This window comes from Seriola aureovittata, chromosome 21, assembly GCF_021018895.1.
Source record: "Seriola aureovittata isolate HTS-2021-v1 ecotype China chromosome 21, ASM2101889v1, whole genome shotgun sequence".
Lineage (NCBI taxonomy): Eukaryota > Metazoa > Chordata > Actinopteri > Carangiformes > Carangidae > Seriola > Seriola aureovittata.
In genome coordinates, this window is record NC_079384.1 from 16408161 (window position 1) to 16427068 (window position 18908).

Consider the following 18908-nt stretch of genomic DNA (forward strand, 5'->3'; position numbering starts at 1 on the left):
TTATCAGCTACACCTATACAACAACTCTGACACAGCATTTATCTGTATGGTGTTTATAATGTTCAGTTATTGTTGACATTGTCGGAAATGAGAAAGAATTCACTAGTGGAGAATAAATAGTGAAGTTTTTGTACATACATGAGGGGGACAGAGTATCAGAAACACCTCTGAAGATGATGCAGTCCAGTACAAACAGTACCACTAACTACAATGCTTTCATGTAATTGAATTAACACATGAATGGCTGTAACTTGCACTGTGTCCTTGGTCATAGCTGCATTTTGACTGTGAAACGTATTAGAGCAGCGGCACAACGATAAATACAAAGACGAGTGCAGGAGGAGCAAGAGGACATTTTTTGCATGCTGATGTCATTTTTGGATTCTTGTGTTGCTATGGAGATCAGTCCCCCCCCCCCCACACACACACACACACACACACACTCACACTAAGAGACACACATATATTCCTCTTCAACTCCAGCTCCAGATCAGCTTTTATCAGTGCTGTTATCAGGTGTGAGGTATGTACAGAGGTGACAGTATGTTCAGTTGTAGAGGTCAGAAAAACAACAAACACCCCGCCTTGAAGTAGGAGAGGATGATAAAATCTTACCAATATATCATGACAAAGCAAATTTTCTTGAAATTCCATTAAGCAACTATGTATTGATAAAAAAAAAACTCTGATGGTGGGGTGTCTATCTTTGGCTGACCCGGTAAATTAAATACCTGACCAATCAAGCTACTTTCATCAGATTAATGTGAAAACCCTGTAAATCCAATATGGCCATGAAGCAGTCCTGCTTATTGATTTGAAGACTGCCCGCAATGACCTAATGCAAGCAGAGATATTAATGGGATAGATCATCGTATCACTTTGAAGAGAGTGGTTTTGATTTCCCAGCAACATACAAGACATACAGCGCTGGTTGTTAGCCCTATATTCTCAAATAGTGATGATTGATAATCACCACAACATGTTCTCATAATTATTACAGCAGGATCTCGTATATTATTATTATTATTATTATTATTATTATTATTATTATTGTTATTATTATTATTATTATTATTATTATTATTAATAATTTTTTTTTTTTTTACTTCACTTTGCGTCTGTATGTTTTGCCTTATTGTTCATAGAAAGTGCATTAGTTCAATCTAATGTTTGAATAGCATAAATAAAACAGAGAGGAGAGGTTTGGACAGTTTGGTCTAGGGCTGCACAATGAATCAAAATATAATCGAAATTGCAATATGGCCAAGTACAATATCCAAATCACAGAAGCTGCAATTTTTTTGATAAAGTTAAAAGGTGCCATAACATTGTTGTGTATTGTTAGCTCCATAAGCGTTGTGGTGGTGCAGTGACTTCCTGTCCTAAAAATCATATTCTCCAGACGTAAAGGAACATGTGTGTTTGATAAGAGACCGAACAAAGAGTTGTAATTGCAATATCTGCCAAAACATAATTGCAATATGATTTGAGTTAGTTAGTCTGGTCCTTTGAAAAACATAAACATGACAGTGAAGAGTGCAGCTCTGATCCAGTGTTTTATTCTTCTTTCTTTTCCAGAATGGCTTCACTCCGCTGTACATGGCGGCACAGGAGAATCACTTGGAGGTGGTGCAGTTTCTATTGGACAACGGCTCCAGCCAGAGCATCGCCACTGAGGTAAATACACTCAAACACACACACAAGCACAAACAGATAATATACTGTACATATACGCTTTAACGCCTGTCTGCACATGCTCACAAGCCCCTCACAGCTTCTAATAGCTACCCGTCATCCCAGCCCTCATTTAGCCTCCCTGTAATTACACTGCAGCATTATGACCAGCAGATTCTTTGTTTCAAATGGTTAATAGGTGCCTGCCACCAGTGGCTCATTTAGGAGAGTGAATAAGATACTGTATGAAGTCATTGTTTACTATGGTAAGAGTGAAGGGGGGTAGGGGAGTCAGCAGTGTAGCGATGTGTTCATTCAGAGTGACCTTGGCTGTGTTCAGCTGCAGAGGGAGGAACCGGTGACGTTACAGTGGTCTGTCGTCTGTGGTGTGAGCAGGGTGCTACGCTGTGAGCGTGTCAGAGCGATCCATCAACTGCAGGAGCACCGGCAGGCGGCCAACTGACTGCCACCGCTGCCAGACTAAAGTGTGACAAACACATCCTCATTTTGGTCAATAAAGTTTTGTGTGTGCTATCAAAACAGAAGTAAAAAGAGTACTCTACAGTACAGCTGGATTACTCTCACCTCCCACTACTGCAAACTATAATTTCTGTTCTGTTCAGTTAGATTTTAACTCTGTACTGTGCTCTGTGGTGTAATTGTAAGTGGTTTTTGTGTGGTTTAAAAATTTGGATTATATGGACAATATATATATATAATAATATCATACTGACTATTTATGATACTTAACTATGAAGTTATTTCTCCCCTTTTTTATTTAACAAAATAAGACAAACTTCTTAAATATTAAATGTTGAAACACGATACAGGACAAAGATGAGAACAAACAGCAGGGACACAGTATCACATGATTTAGAAGCCTGACCAGGAACAGGAAGCTGCAAATTAGCTTCAGCTAGATGTCCAGTTTCATTGCTTATTTGTATGTACCAATGTTTATTTGATTGGTTCCTGTTTAATAAACAAATAAATACGTTTAAAATATCTAAGCATATACATAACATAAAAGAAGCTATGAAGTATGCTGTAGTGGGCTAGTCATTCAGGATCCCAAGATGATGAATGGGACATTTGACTGCGACTTGCAGCACTGGACAGTTTATGATGCTCATTGCTATGAACAGAATTATGTAAAAAAATAAAATAAAATAAAATAAAATACTGAGGTTTTATATCCAACCCCACAAGCAAATTATTTATCCTAACTTTTAAAAAAAGAAACCACCAAACTTTAGCCTGTTAATTTTTGAGTCTAAAATATGTGTGTAAAAAGTAAAAAGTTGACATTATTGGTGTGTGCCAGACACTTCAATACAAATTTAAAAAAACGTTTTATTTGATGAAAACTTTCATACATTTTTCTTATTGGCTACAATGAAAAATCCAATGAAAAGACCACAACTCATGTGTTAGTCTGTCTCTTTATAGAGTCTGACTTCCACGCCCAGTGGCCCAAAGAGACATAAATGTTTTAAAATTGGCCTCATGTATAAAAATGGCTCAGTAGTTTCCTGTGTACTGTAAATTTTGCAAATGTCTCTCAATTGGGAATAAATCATGCATTTGATCTACTATGTATTTAAGGCAGCAGGACAGTGTGTGTGGAATTGGATCAAAATAAACTGTAGTGCTCTTGTTCATGGTGATGAAGTGCATCAGGCTAATACATATGTTTATATTAGAGCTCTGTGCCTCAGAGGAATGACAGTATATTGTTAGTAGCATGAGTTCGTTGTTGGTTTTGGTTAGGGTTAGTTTTGTTGAAATGATTTTCACATCATCAGACTCATCCTTTAAGAGAAATCATTCTGCTTTAGTTTGACTGTGTTTAGTGACGTGTCTGATCGTCTCAGCTGTAAGGACATGGAGGCAGTGATGACGCACCTGCCTGTGTTTTCTGAATATTCAGCTGAAGCCGCATCCATCTCAGTTTGTTTATCAGTGTGTGTGTGTCCGTGTGTATGTGTGTGTGTGTTTACAAACCTCTCTCCTTGACAATCCACAAACGCCTTCGCAGCACTGCTTCTTCTTCCCCCTCACTTCACCACCTCATCTCTTCTCCCTGCTCGTCTTCCCTCTCGTCTCTTTTCTTTTTCCTCCTCCATCATTCCTCCTTTTGTCTGCCTCCTTCTCCTCTCCACACGTCCTCCGTCTTTCCTCCTCCTCCTCCTCGCAGTCTCCTCCAGTGGGAGACAGAATGAATTATTCATGTGGGGAAATATATATCCATGTTTGAAGCAACTCCCGGTGTTTAATAATTCATATTTAACCATTTTGAGGCAGAATAGATTAGCAAGGCCTTTGTTTTACTAATCTTATGTCTGCTTTTGATCTTTTTGTTATTGCATGTATTGTATTTTTGAGCATTAAATTACATAGATTACACAATGCACTGCAGTGCCAGGAAGTGTAAAACACTCTGCAGTGATTCTGCAGTAAATCCACGTTTGTCCTCAGTAGTGTCTCATATGACTTGAAACTGGTATTAAAGCTGCTTCTCACTTTGTGAGGCATGTTGTGGCATGTTAACTGCATCGTTAGGATGCAGATAACTCGTCATATCATGCACAGCTTCTTTTGTGCTATTGTCTTGATTTGATTCATTTTAATGGACTCCTGTTGCTGCAGTTTTTAGGTTTGTAATTTGTTCTAGTTTCAGCAACAATATGCTGTGTCATGGTTAGTCTTCAAGCTTGTAGATTGAGATCAGCAGCCTCCTTCTACTGCCTTTTTGTTTACTGCTGTCTGTCTGTTTGTCTGCCTGTCTGCATGTGTGTGTGTGTGTGTGTGTGTGTGTGTGTGTGTGTGTATGTGTGTGTGTTGGGTCTGACAGCTTTGTGGGCTGTTTGAGGGTTAAGACTTCAGAACTGGGTTAGGCATGCAGTCGTGATGGTCCAGGACAGGGGAAGGGGGCTATGGAATGCATTTTGTCGATGACAGGTCCCCACGAATATAGTAAGATGAAGACGTGTGTGTTAGCATGGGTGTGTTTGTTTGTTTGTCTCTCCATTACAGTTTTGTGTGTGAGCAGGCACTCTGTGGGGAGGTTCTGCTTTGATGTGTGGGCGTACTGATGCTGAGCTGGTTTTATCCAGACAGTCGGTGTCCTGTGTAAACACACACATGCCTGTGCACACACACACACACACACACACACACACACACATATAATCTCTGTGTTGTTTTACTTGTAAGGAATCTTTCCTCCTCCTTGATGATTCATAGATACTGCTGCTAGTAGCCTCTGATTTGTTTTCTCATTTATGGATGGATCAGTGTGTGTGTGTATGTGTGTTCATGTGCATTTGTGCACACCATCCCACATGTCTATGCTTTTACATTAGTATGCTGTTTGATAACAGTTATTTTTAATATGGATTGATCTTCTGGTTATTTTCTCGGTTAATTGATTATTTGTTTTATCAATAAAATGTCAGAAGATGGTAAAAAATGCTGTTATACACGTTATAACCTCCACAGCCCAAGGTGACGTCTGCAGATCTTCAGGTCACTGTCATCTACAGCACAGATAATCATCAATCCTCACATTTGAGGAGCTGCACCCAGCAGATGTTTAGCGTTTTATTCTCAAAAAATGATTTGATTATCAAAATGGTTTGCGGATCAGTTTTCTGCAAATGACTAATCATTTAATTGACTGTTGCAGCTCCAATGCAGAGTCACTTTCATCTGGTCTGCATCTTGGTTTGTGCGCATTAGCAGCTAAATTTCCTTTCGATTTGTCCTTGAGTGAGACTCTGAACTGCTGCTCGTGCACTTCAAGTATCTTTAGAACATTAGCTAAAATGCCTTAATCTCCAAATGGCCATTAGTTTTGCCCTGTGCTTGTTGGTGTGAAACTTGCAGCTGGTATTAAAATCACAGGAGGAGGAGACAGGAGTGTGTGTCTGTCTGTGAGTGTGCTTGGCTGTGTAAAAAAAAAACACATTGCAGTGCTTGGATATGAGAAAGGAATATTAAGATTACTCCGGAGGCTCGGCACCGCTGCTGACCAGCCTCTGCTTAACAGGCAGACAGCAAAGGCAGCTGTCTGATTATAATGTATAATGTAGCCCTACACAGGACGAAGGCTGTAGTGAAAACAGCAGTCACACAAATACCACTATACATTGTGTTTAGTACGAATTAACACGCTAATACATGAAACTAAGTGACTATGGTAAACATTACCTGCTGAACATAGCGTGTTCGCTGGCTGTAAAACAAAGCACCACTCTTAGTCTTGTTAATTTACTATAATTGTATTTATTATATCTGAGGACAAATTTCAGCCCTAGACAATAAAGTTCTATCTATTCTTCTTTTCTTTATTGTTTTATTTCTGCTCAGACTCACTTGAAACACAGTACGATTTACAGTCTGTAGAATAAATGTAGACGCTAACACAAATTAGAACAGAATATATATATTATTTTTTATATTTAATAAACAGTATAAATAAAGATGGATTTTATTACAAGTGTTGACAACCTAAAACAGTGATGAATCCTTATTTATTTCCAGTAGTCATGTAGCTACATGCAATGTGCAGACAACTACACTCTTTCAAACAATGTAAAGCGTCATTTTATCATTTTGGGGCCTATAAGGAAAGAAAAACTATGTAAAGATTTTATTGATATCAGGAAACATGAAGTTTCCACATGATCCATTTGTACTGTATCATATCCGCCAGTCAGTGATGTGTGTTACTGTTTCTGCTGGTCCACAGGATGGTTTCACTCCCCTGGCGGTGGCGCTGCAGCAGGGCCATGACCAAGTGGTTTCCCTCCTACTGGAAAATGACACCAAGGGGAAGGTCCGCCTCCCGGCGCTGCACATCGCCGCACGCAAAGATGACACCAAGGCCGCCGCCCTCCTCCTCCAGAACGACCACAACGCTGATGTGGAGTCAAAGGTAACGCTCTGTATGATAGGCAGGACTACAGTTCCCATCATGACCTGCTGTCAGAAAGGAAGTGATTTTGTTTATGTTTTTCATGGTTAAAACTCTCTCCACCTTATTTCTAGCCCCATGATGCCTTGCATGAATTATGAGTGTGACTTTCAGTTCTTCCTTTCACTCAATCACCGTTTGCTTCAGGTCTGTTTCCTTTTCTTAGATATTTTGTGGAAATAAATTGTGAGATAGAACATGTTCATTTTAGAGCTTTGGACATGCTGGTAGGTGGATGTTGTTACCTATGGGCAGAGCCGTGCTAGCAGTTTCCCCCTGTTTCCAGTCTTTGTGCTAAGCTAGGCTAACTGGCTGCTGGTTCATTTTTAGTTTAGTGAGCGTGGCATTTCGTCAACTAACTCTCAGCAGAAAGCAAATAAGAATATTTCCAACAATGTCAAACTTTTCCTTAAAAGGAGATGATGTTCATCTGTCGCCTACAGACAAGAGAGGGGGCGGTGACTTTATTTATTTAGTTATTTATTTTATTAGCCTAAACTGTTACTCGCTTCACTGGCCAGATTCAGTAAAGTTGCTGGATATGCTACAGGACTTTATCCGACGTCACTTGTTATGATCACATTACCCTGTCCAATGTGTGACACATTGTGTTCCCTCATCATCTACTTCCAAGGGTGTAATTAACACTATGTAAAATTCTGTTTCTGTCTCTTTCATTTTTACACTTTGAGTTAGATTTAGTCACTTAAATCTCTCTAAACAATATCTTAACCCCATTCTGACTGGATTAACATTACAGGACGAGGTGGGGGATAAATATTCCCTTTGGTCCCTGGTAATTTAACTCATCATGTCTGATGGGATTTTAAACTTTGTGAAATTACAGGATGTGTCTTTGATACTCTGACCTTTTTTTTGTAAACATTCATGATTTAAGCTTTGTACTAACTGAGTTTAGCTGTTTGTTATGTGTTTGTTTTTTTACTCTAAACTCAAATACGGATGAAAAATGTTGATACACTCACCTGAGTCCCCTTCGGTTATTACTGTACACTCACAGTGGTGAGTAATTTGAAACATTTATTTTGGCCGCAGTTTTGTCTCTCAGGCTATTAACAACTGAAGTAACTGCCTGAGCAAAATGCTGCAACCTCGTCTTTTGTGGGTAAAAAAATATTAAATCTATATATTTTAGCCTCAATCATCTCTTAAATTAGACTAGAATTAAACATCAACGAAATAAATATTACATATGGCTCTATTAAATGATGATGCAGATAAAATATGTATGATGTACAAGGTCTCTAATAACGAAAAAGTAAATGTCATTTTAAGTAAGGATCATGTTATATTAATAATAGAGCAAATTATACAGCATTGCTATTTTTTATCAGACTGAAATCAATTTGAAAGGACTTTGATTTTTCTAATCCCCCCAACAGAAAAGGTAATACACCTGTAGCACAACGCTAACTCCCATAGTCAACGGTTCAGTGAAAGGAACCACAGGAAGTCGTGCCCAATATTCAAGATATTATATATCATGGGGATAGGAATAACACGGATAGACATTTTCTGTCATTGTGTGTTTGTTTTTATTGTGAACGTTGTTTTTTGTTAGTTCCTATTGAGAAAGCATTTAAGTCGGCAAAGATGCTGGACAAACAAGCATGTAGATTATGTTCATGTTCAAAGTCTTGGAACGAGAAACAGTGTTTTCCTTGTGTTGGTTAGCAGAACAAATAACAGCCTATAGGGGAGAACCTCAGTCCCTCATCCAGTTGTGTGCACCTCTGTGTGGTTGCCTTTCAGTTCTTCTCATTATCTCCGGCCACATTCTCACATGCCCATCCTACAGCTTGGTGCAGTCGTGGTGTTGGTGTTGTTGTTGTGGTGCACTAACCACCCCATTCTCTCCTCCTCTTCCTCCTCCTCCTCCTCCCTCTATACATTCCTTTTTTTCTTACCCTACCGCTCCCCCCGTTTTCCCTTTTCCCTTCTAGATGATGGTGAATAGAACAACAGAGGTACATCTTCTCTTCTCTTCTCGTCTCTTCCCTTCTCTTCTCTTCTCTTCTCTTCTCTTCTCTTCTCTTCCCTTCTCTTCTCTTCCTTCTCTTCTCTCCTCTCCTCTCCTCTCCTCTCCTCTCCTCTCCTCTCCTCTCCTCTCCTCTCCTCTCCTCTCCTCTCATTGTTCACTCATGGTCACCAGTTCAAAGCCAAAGCCTTTTGTCTGCTGGCATGAATGTTAAACGCTGGCGTGAATGCTTTTGCTGCTGACAGCGCTTCACCTGCCTGTTTTTAATCCTGCATCGCATTTTAACTTTGCTTTGCGTGTGTTTGCAGTGTCTCGCTGCTCTGGGGCAGAAATGTAATAAATAATAGCAGAATTTTAGTTTCCTTAAATGCACAGTACATAGAGCTTATGAAACCATTTAGTTTTCAGACAGTGTTTTTTTTTTTTTTCAGTGATGTACAATAAACTCGCATGTAAAAGCTGAGGCCTGTGGCCAGCATAAACAAATAAAGGCCAGTCGCTACTACAGGCCAAGTAAAAAAAAAATATTGATGGGGGTGAAATTGCATTTCCACGGCATTAATCCCATCAGTGCAATAAACACTCACGTTGTACACACAACTTTGCAACTCTGTTTCTATTTTTAACAGAAATAATCTCTTTTTATCCACTTATTAGATTAAATCTTTCCATTTTTCTGATATTAGGGTCCATCAATGAAACTGAACCCTTCCTGTGGATTTTTCACTTTAAAGCCTTATCAATAACCACAAGCCTGGAAAACTTTTAATGTGAAAAGCGTTCACAGTAGCTTAACATTGATCAGGAAAAATGAAAGGACTCAATTTAATGATTGCAAGCAGCACTGAGAGCAGCAGAGTGAGGAGTTAGTGCTGTGGACACGGACATGGACATAATACTGACTTTTTCAAGACAGCAGGTAAACAAGTTTTTGAGTTTGCATTAACCAGGAAATAAAAACCTGTCTTTGATATAAACCAAATAAAGGCCTGCTACAAAAAAAACATAGACGTACATCACATAGTATACACAATTGTTGAATGGGGGAAAGCGTGAACAACAAACCAAGCTTGTCAATAGGGCGTAAAATCCAGCCACCAGCCCCTGTAAAGCTCATTAATTAACTCTTTGTTTCTTTAAATTGTACAAAAGCTTCATATTTAACACACAGATATGAGGCTGATATTAATCTTATCGTCTAACTCTCAGCAAGAAAGCAAAGGACAAGAACTAACATATTGTAATAGTGGATATTAAAGGGATTTTCTTTTTTTGGTTTGGCCAGTAAACGCCAGATCCTTCACCTCCTCACCGTCTAGGTTTTTTGTCGTCATCTACTGTAAATGGTTCAGAACATTCTTGTGTTTCTCTGCATCATGTTTTCACTGGCCGGTTTAAACAGCTGACATGTAAAACAGCAAACATGTTGCAAGCTGTGCCGGGTTACAAAGATATTCAAAAATGAAAAACTCACAGCAGGACTTGCATCAGCTAGCCGTCTCGTCTTTGGCGGTTGTGTCAATGTCTGTCAGAATATACTACACGTTTTTTTTTGGTTTTTTTATCCTCCCTCTCCCAGCCGACTTCCCTTTTCCATCCACAGCAGCACCTTTCTGTAATGTGATCATCCTCCACTTACTATAATATCTGCCACATGTATATCAACAAGACAGAGTGCTTTTGTTCTTTGCACTTCTTGGATGTTTGCTTGTGATGTTCGCACTCTTGAATTTTACATTTATTTCAATGTTGTAAATGCTGTCAATTGCTGTGGTCTGAATGAACTGAATTTAAATTTGGCTGTGCAATGTGATCGTCCGTCTATCAAAGGCTCTCATCCAGCTGAAGTGATAGTTACAACTTCAGTTTAGCTTTAGCATGCTAATAGATTTTACTGATTTGCATTTTTAACAAACATGAACCTGAAGTTATGCTGACTATCCTTTGAAATAATACTATTTACTACAAAGTTAAGACTGAACTTTCCAACATTATCCAAAACAAATATTTTATTATTCTCACTAATACTGTTTGTGTGTCAGATTCAAGTCATTTTCACAGCGTCATGTTCTGCTTCATGTCTTAAAGTGGTTTGTTTATATATTTAAACTGACGCTTTCTTCAAAGCAGCCCAGTAAATCCAGATTGCCTTCAAAGGTGCTATTTGTAAATTTTGCTATTGCTACTTAGCTAGCGTTAGCATTAACAGCTATTTACTTACGAGTCCAGAGGAAAAGTTCAGCATCAAACTTCATTCCTTTACTCACCAACAGCTGTTTCTAGTGGTGGAAAGCAATGCTGCAGTTAACTCTTGTTTCAGAAGTTAGCATGCTAACCAGCTAGCCCTTGCCCGTCTCATCACTTTCCGATACTGAGTCACTGTAGCCTCAAGTCTCCCCTGAAGATGTAGCGCTGCTCAGAGGACGTATTATAACCTCTCATCTTGTAAACGCAACAACGGCCGAAGCTCTGGTCAACAATCACCACCACCTGCTCCCAGCAAGAAACCACATTTGGTGGCAGAGAAAAACTTACAAATAGCCCCTTTAACTAATGGAGACGCATGCTCACCTGCATGTCTGGTTTATAAACGTTTTTCCTGTCAGATGAAATCATATTCCAAACGAGTGATTTCTTTGAGACAAAAACTGAATTGGGCACCCAGTATTTAAATTTCCGTGGTTTTCATTTGACAGGAGCTGATCGTGCTTCTATTTGCTTATAATGTGATTTTATCCACTCTGAACCTGAACAGTGTTTAGTTATGGTGCGCTTGCCAAAACTATTACGCAAGAAAAGTAGAGTGATACACTGAGTGGTCACTTTATTAATCTAATGCAATACAACACAGCAGCTCAGCCATTAATTCTACCTTTACAAAGATAATAATGAATTGAGGTATATGTTTATTGTTGAGTGTGAACTCAAACTGAATGTTATAAGCTTTGTGAAGGTAGAACATGTGGCAGAGCTGTTGTACTGGATTGCATTAGAATATACATGTGAACAATCAGCACACATTTGTTTTGTCATTTTTCTCAAAGCATGTCTCACTCATGCTCAGGCCCTGTCTGCTGTGCGCTGTTTAGTCTGCTTTTGGCCAACCGCTGCTCTATGTAATGTCCCATCATGCTTTGCTCATCGTGCTTTGACACACTCTTTGCTTCTTTTTGTTCTCTCTTCAACTGATTCTGTTCTTCTCTCCTCTCTGTCTACCTGTTTGTCTGTCTGTTGCTCCCTCTCAGAGCGGCTTCACTCCTCTGCACATTGCGGCTCACTATGGCAACATCAATGTAGCGACGCTGCTGCTGAACAGAGGGGCAGCTGTGGACTTCAAGGCGAGGGTAGGTGCTTCATTTCAAAGACGGTGAACACACACATACACACACACGTGTGTGTGTGTATGTGTGTGTGTGTGCAGGAATCTAAAACTGACGCAAGTAATTCTACAGCTGTGCTTGTCAGTCTGCAGGAGGAAGCATTGTGTGTGTGCGCTACATGATCCTATAGATTTTAGGAATGGATGCTGGATGTTTGTGAATCTATATAAAAGTGTCAAACACTTTAGTAAATTTTTATGTGACATTTTCAAATAGGTAATATTCAGGTTCTTTTCTCAAGTATTTAATATTTTGTCATTTCACCAAATATGTCAAAGATCAATGTGATAGAAAACAAAGAATCAGCTGAAATCAGCTTTATTTATTATTATTATTCATTTATTATTTATTTGTTTATTATTATTAACATTGTATTCTCATTAGTTTTGACTTATTGGTAAAGAGCACACAGAAACACAGTCTGTCCTCAAACAGATTATATAACCACACAGTAGATTGTAGACTATACATAACACTCAGCAGGTGCAGCTTCGTAGTGAAGAGTGTCCTATTAAAAGTCCTACTCAGCCCTATATAAGAACTTCTGGTGAACACTCTCTCTCTCTCTCTGTCAGCTTTCTGGAAAATTACACCGGAAAGACCAAGAAAGCAAGAGCACAGATCAGTGTGCAGCTGGCAGCTCTGAGACTTGTACCGTCTGTCTAAGGGGGAATGTGAATCTTTGTCCTCTCGCACTGCAAAAGAGTTCAGCGTTTTTCCTCTAACTGAATCAGAAATGACAGACACATGATATGTATAATAAAAAAGGCTTTATTAACACATGCTCTTTGGTGTCATGTGTCAGGTTCTGTATTTGTTTCCCCACTGTGCGCATGATGTCATGAGTTGTAATGTCTGACCAGCAGAGAGTGTGAAGATCCTGTGTGTTAAATATATTCCTTTTTCTTCTTATCTTTCTCCACAGAATGACATAACACCGCTGCACGTAGCATCCAAACGTGGGAACAGCAACATGGTGCGACTGCTGCTGGAAAGAGGGGCCAAGATAGATGCACGGACCAAGGTAGATCCCAAATATATACATTTTTGACTGATGTTTTTATTTAAAGGGAAACTCCATTGATTTAATGCTGCACTTTAATGAAGTTGGAGGCACAGATGGAAAAAAGAAAAATATCAAAGCTGAAAACACTTCATAATCGAGCTTGATAGTGTCTCTTTGTTAAACCTCTGAGTTCAGTAAAGCCCAATCCATGACCATTTATGTTCCAAACAAACTGTACAAACTGTTCTCATATCATCTCCAAGGTGTCAGAAGCGGCTTAGTTTTATGTTTGCCCAAATGTTTACTAGCTGAAGGTTTTTTTCAACCTATAGACAAAGATGGGAAACTTCAAAAGAAATAAATTCATGAATATCATCATCCTGCAGTCTGTGTACAATTGCAGTGAGGGCTTCGCTGACACTGTGGTTGATGGTGTTAAGCTGAAAGCTGAGCATCTGCCTGAAGCTACTGCTCCTACATTGCACTCACTGTTTGTCCTCACAGGATGGTCTGACTCCTCTCCACTGTGGAGCCCGGAGCGGTCATGAGCAGGTGGTGGAGATGCTGCTGGACAGAGGAGCTCCAATACTGTCAAAGACCAAGGTACAACCTCTGTCTTGCTGCTTTATATTCTCACTTCTCTGCCTCAGTTTTTTTTCTTAAGCAGTTAGATCATTCTCTTCCTGATGCCAACAAGACACACGACCGTTTGACACATTAGCTTTAGCAGCCACGACAACTATTTCCTCTTGTTTTGCCTCCAGAACGGTTTGTCTCCCCTCCACATGGCGACACAGGGCGACCACCTCAACTGCGTCCAGCTGCTGCTGCACCACGAGGTGCCTGTGGACGACGTGACCAACGACTACCTGACTGCGCTGCACGTAGCCGCCCACTGCGGACACTACAAGGTGGCAAAGGTCATTGTGGACAAGAAGGCCAACCCCAACGCCAAGGCACTGGTGAGGATGGGGGAAGATATATGGATTCAAATCAGGCTCAATAAGATTTGGCCCAGTTTTTACACCTGAATCTGATTGGCCAGTGACGGTCCAACGACAAAGCATAATACAGAATATCACTTTAGTCAAAATCTTATTGAGCCCGATAAGGATCAGATGTGGGTCGGCAGCAAAGAGATGCAGTTGTAGCTTCAGGGAGAAAGAGACTCCCCAGTCATTTGTTATGATGCAACCAAAAGTGTGAAAAGGAATGGGAGGAGGTGAAAAGCTGGAGATTTTGTTCTGTGTTTAGTTCAAGGACCAGCATAATTATCTTATGTAGGAGGGCTTTGAATGAATCAATTACTTGATCTGATCAAGAGTATTTTCCCTCTTGTCGCACACTTCAAGGAGCAAAGAAATCAATGAAATACTATTTTATAGTATTTTCTGGTTTATTAAACAGAATTTCTTTATTTCTTTTATTTCTTTCTCTCTCATAAAAGATCATTTGGAGAAAATTTTATTACAGAACTCTTAGAAGTGCGTTTTTATCTCCCTCTGTTTTTTTGTTTTTTTTTACCTTGAGCTTGTGTGACCTTTACATTAATGGGACGGATTTCAGTTCATACACGAGCCATGTTTAAAGAGGGATGGAAATGTTCTTGTGAAATAGCCGCCGTAACTTTAACAGAAAAGTGACCTGGGGCTTATTTTAAACGTGAGAACGACCGCCTCATTCATGTAACGAGATGCATGTCTGAAAGAGACTTTACAGTGGGAAAGTGATAGAAAAATCTTTCTCCAAAACTGAAGTATAAAATGGATGAATTCCTGCAGAGGCTTGAATTGAAGCTGCACTGTTGCTCAAGCTTGTGCCAGTGGAACATTTAAGTCCTGCAGTCAGGTCTTGATGATTTCATCTCCCGACCAACCAAAGATTTCTTCCTTCCTTTCAAGTCTCTCATTTCCTCTCTCCCTCCCTCCTTCCTTTTCTTTTCCTCCTTACCTTCCCTCATTATCCCTACTTTTGTTTTTACAACAAAAAGAGAGATATAAGGAACTTTAACTGAGAGGAAAAGACACAGCACAGAGAGAGAGAACGTGAAGGAAATGAATGAAGGAAGCAGACAAGGACACCAAAAGAGGCTTTATAACCACAGCCGCTGTCTTTGGCGTTAAGACAACCATCTCTGTTCTGTAATGGGAGAAGTCTGGGTGTGGTTAGAGCACTGGGACTTTATAGCCAGAGAGAATGAGAAGGAAAAAAAGGACATGGAGAGGAAAATGAAGTCATAGGATTGAGCCAGAAACCTCAAAGTCAGGAGAGTAGGAGAAGGAGGGAGGGAAGGAGGGGGCAGACTGTACGAGCTGGCGAGAGACGAGTGAGTTGTAAAGAAGAGTATCTGTTTCAGCCCAGCATACTTTTTAATTCCTTTTTTTTTTTTTTTACATTCTTACAGTCAAGTCAATTATTTCCACACATGCTTGTCTGGTTTGCATGTTGAGAGTTTAGAGAAAAGAGTGAAAGAAAAAGGGGAAAAGGGGAAGAGGAGGGGGAACAAGGAAAGAAGGTGCCCCTTTGTACTGTATTTTCCATGTGGAGTTCCAGATTTGTCTTCAGCCAGTTCTGCGAGACACACACACACACACACACACACACACACACACACACACACACACACACACACACACACACGCAGGACTATTTAAAAAAAAAAAAAAAAAAAAACTTTTTTGTGGATTTATTTTTGTTTTCCGTGTTTTAGAATGGTTTCACTCCCCTGCACATCGCCTGCAAGAAAAACAGAGTCAAGGTGATGGAGCTGCTTCTGAAGCATGGAGCATCCATACAGGCAGTCACTGAGGTATGTGTGCAGAGCGTGAAAGCTCCACGGCGTCAGTTGTTGCTGTAATCGGTTTTTAAAGTGAAGAAAGACTTGGTGTGTCTTGTTCTCTACGAACCTCCGGGAGCATCACAAGAAGAGAGTTGGCAAGTTTTCTGTGGGTTGTTTGGGGTTAAATCTGTTCCCACAGCGCTGGAAAGAAGAGCTGTGCTTAAGTACACTTTTGCCATCGGCTACTTGTACTTGTGTATTTAAATTTTCTGCTTCTTTATACTTCAGCTTCATTACATAAAAGAAGGGAAATTTTTTATACTGCACACACAGAAAAAAAAAATCTTCATCTTACCAAGTCATTTTGTTTATTATTGCGTCTTATTTTCTTAAAATAAGTAAAAAAAGGATCTTCCATTGGTGGTGAGATCATGTCAGCCTGGTTTAAAGTGGCTGTATTTGATATTTATGTATCAAACGACAGTGTGAAAGGGGTCGACTGTAGTGATGAAGCTACAGGTAATTATCACCTGGATCTCCTCGGCTTTAAAGAACTTTATAGAGACTCGGCTCATCGTTTATCTGTCCGGCCCTTTAGTTCACTGTCATAGAGTCTAGCCGCTCAGCAGCGAACAGCAGACACACACACACACAGTTAGAGAGCAGCTGGTGAACACAGCGGAGCATTTAGCAGCTAAAGAGCCAGGTGTTTCCCTTCAGGAGCTGGTGGAGACCAAAAACAGAGCTAACAGAGAGGGAATACTGGATTTATATTCATCAGCTGGACACAAACACGACGCTAAGTGTATGATAATGTTGCTCAGTAACTGCTGGGTGTGTAAATAAGCAACTGTTTCCTAACAAGTTTAGCCATATTAGCTTAAAGGCTGATAATATGTCAGTTATTTTTGCTGAAGAAAATGTGTTATTATGGGTGTAAAACAAGTTGCCTTTAATACATTTGTCATATACTGTAGATGTGCTGATCAGGAACCGGATTGTGTTCTCATGTATCACAGACTCAAATCTAAAATAACATGTAATAAAAAGCTTTTTTTTTTGTTTTTGCCCAGTATTCCTAAAATAACTGGATTCTTTTCTACAACCACTATTTCTACACGTGATAGTCTGATGATTCTTTCTGACTTCCCCTCCCTGTGTGTAGAACTCAAGCTCAAGCCCGTTCATTCCTTCTGAAAATGTAAATCTTTTAAAAAAAAAAAAAAACAGGTCATGAAGATCGTTGACATTCATACTCACAGATTATTGTTCTTGTTCTGATTCTTCAGTCTGGTCTGACTCCGATCCACGTAGCAGCTTTTATGGGACATGAAAACATCGTCCACCAGCTGATCAGCCACGGGGCTTCACCAAACACAAGCAATGTGGTGAGTTCAGGAAGCTCCTGATTTCTCTTTCTTATTCCTTCGTCATTTACTTCTTGTTTTCCCAAAGGACTGACAAAATGTAAAATGTCAGTACTACATTATAAGTGAGGAGAATTTTTTTTTCAGGTATAGGATAAATAGATATTTTTTTGTGATAAATAGATATAAAAAAGTGTGATTGTCAGTCCTCTGTACCTGGGACAACATTATATGGCATTTTCACAGTTTCTCTTTTACAATGTGCAGGGGTTGAAAGCAGCAAAGTACATGTACTTAAGTATAATTTTGAGGTACTTCTTCTCCACCACATTTCAGAGGGAAATGTACTTTTTACTTAACTACATTTATCTGACTTAAAATCTGCTTTAGGTACCTGTTACTTTTCAGAGTAAGATTCTATAGTAAATAATGTGATTATCAATATAAATTCAGGATTAAACCAGTGGATCAAAATTTTCAAAATTCTTGGACTGATACTTTTACTAAAGCAAACCATCTGAGTACTTCTTCAAAGTGACGTATCACTATCAAAAATAATAATAAACTGTATTTATATCATGCAAGAGATGTAGCTCAAAGTGCTTTACAATAAAAAATGAAATAGTACGATAGAATAAGGGCGAATAGAAGGATGAAATGGAATTAGACAATATAAAGACGGTAGATGATAAAATATGCAAATGAAAATAAAAACAGAAACTAGTAAGAACAGTAAAATCTGACAGAATTATTTAAAAGCCAGGTTAAATAAATAATTTACCCTGGTTATGTTGTAGAAGAGTGAGCAACCTCCAAATCACTGTCATTGGTGAAAACCTGTGTAGTTCAGGGAGGAGGAGGGAAAGCAGCGGTATATTAATGCCATGTGTATGTAAGGAAACAACCTCTTACTCTCATCTGGTCCGTCAACACTCTTCTATAGCAGCTACAAGCTCTACTACTGACCTTCCTAACTGTTAAATCACATTAAAGGTGAACGAGAAAATAAAGAGAGAGAGAGGGAAAGGGAGAGGGAGGAAGCAAACAGAGAGGGGCAAAAGCACTGCACAGTCAACTCTTCAACCCCAAGTATTTGGTCGCCCACGCCGTGTCTGTGGCCAGGTTACCGTAGAAACGGAGCATTATGGGACGTCATTATGGTGAAGTTGGGTGTGGAGAGTGAGGGGGTCTCTCTCTCTCCCTCTCTCTCTCTCTCTCTCTCTCTCTCTCTTTCTCTCTTTCTCTCTGTACATCTTAACAGAAAAGGGAGATTTTCATGAAGAAGGAGGCTGAGAGAGGATTTGGAGAAAGACTCAGAACTTTGGAATAACTGTTAATCCCTCCCTTTCTTTCCTGTGTGTTTGTGTGTGCGTGTGTGTGCGCGTGTGTGTGTGCGTGCGTGCTCGCTGCAGAGGGGGGAGACAGCACTCCACATGGCAGCGAGAGCAGGACAGTCAAATGTGGTCCGATATCTGGTCCAGAACGGAGCTCGAGTGGATGCCAAGGCCAAGGTAGACCACATGTGACATTTGACTTCAGATCACACTCTATCATCCTTTTTTAACAGAAAATACACTGAACCCATTCAGTGTCGGCCACAATAGCTTTGAGTGTGTGCCTGTGCGTGTGTCTGTGTATTTATTTATATTTGCTTGAGACACAGAACATTACAGTTGCTAAAAGTGAGCCACGCTGTGTGCCTGTGGTTGGGAGTGTGTGTGGTTT

At 39.8% G+C, this 18908-nt stretch overlaps 1 protein-coding gene across 43 annotated transcripts in view; it reads left to right on the forward strand.

Moving 5' to 3' along the window:
* The window catches only part of LOC130162078 (ankyrin-3-like), a 166872-nt gene that overhangs the window by 86508 nt on the left and 61456 nt on the right, over positions 1 to 18908 (forward strand). For 33 of the 43 annotated variants that reach the window (XM_056365548.1, XM_056365545.1, XM_056365574.1 and 30 more), the window contains exons 5-14: positions 1579 to 1677; positions 6428 to 6613; positions 8617 to 8640; positions 11897 to 11995; positions 12957 to 13055; positions 13542 to 13640; positions 13802 to 13999; positions 15748 to 15846; positions 17106 to 17204; positions 18596 to 18694. In XM_056365548.1, the coding sequence (XP_056221523.1) occupies positions 1579 to 1677; positions 6428 to 6613; positions 8617 to 8640; positions 11897 to 11995; positions 12957 to 13055; positions 13542 to 13640; positions 13802 to 13999; positions 15748 to 15846; positions 17106 to 17204; positions 18596 to 18694 (1101 nt within the window). Of the gene's footprint in view, positions 1 to 1578; positions 1678 to 6427; positions 6614 to 8616; positions 8641 to 11896; positions 11996 to 12956; positions 13056 to 13541; positions 13641 to 13801; positions 14000 to 14727; positions 15364 to 15747; positions 15847 to 17105; positions 17205 to 18595; positions 18695 to 18908 lie in introns of those variants that run through there. The other 10 variants (XM_056365543.1, XM_056365546.1, XM_056365557.1 and 7 more) reach the window with 3 other exon arrangements.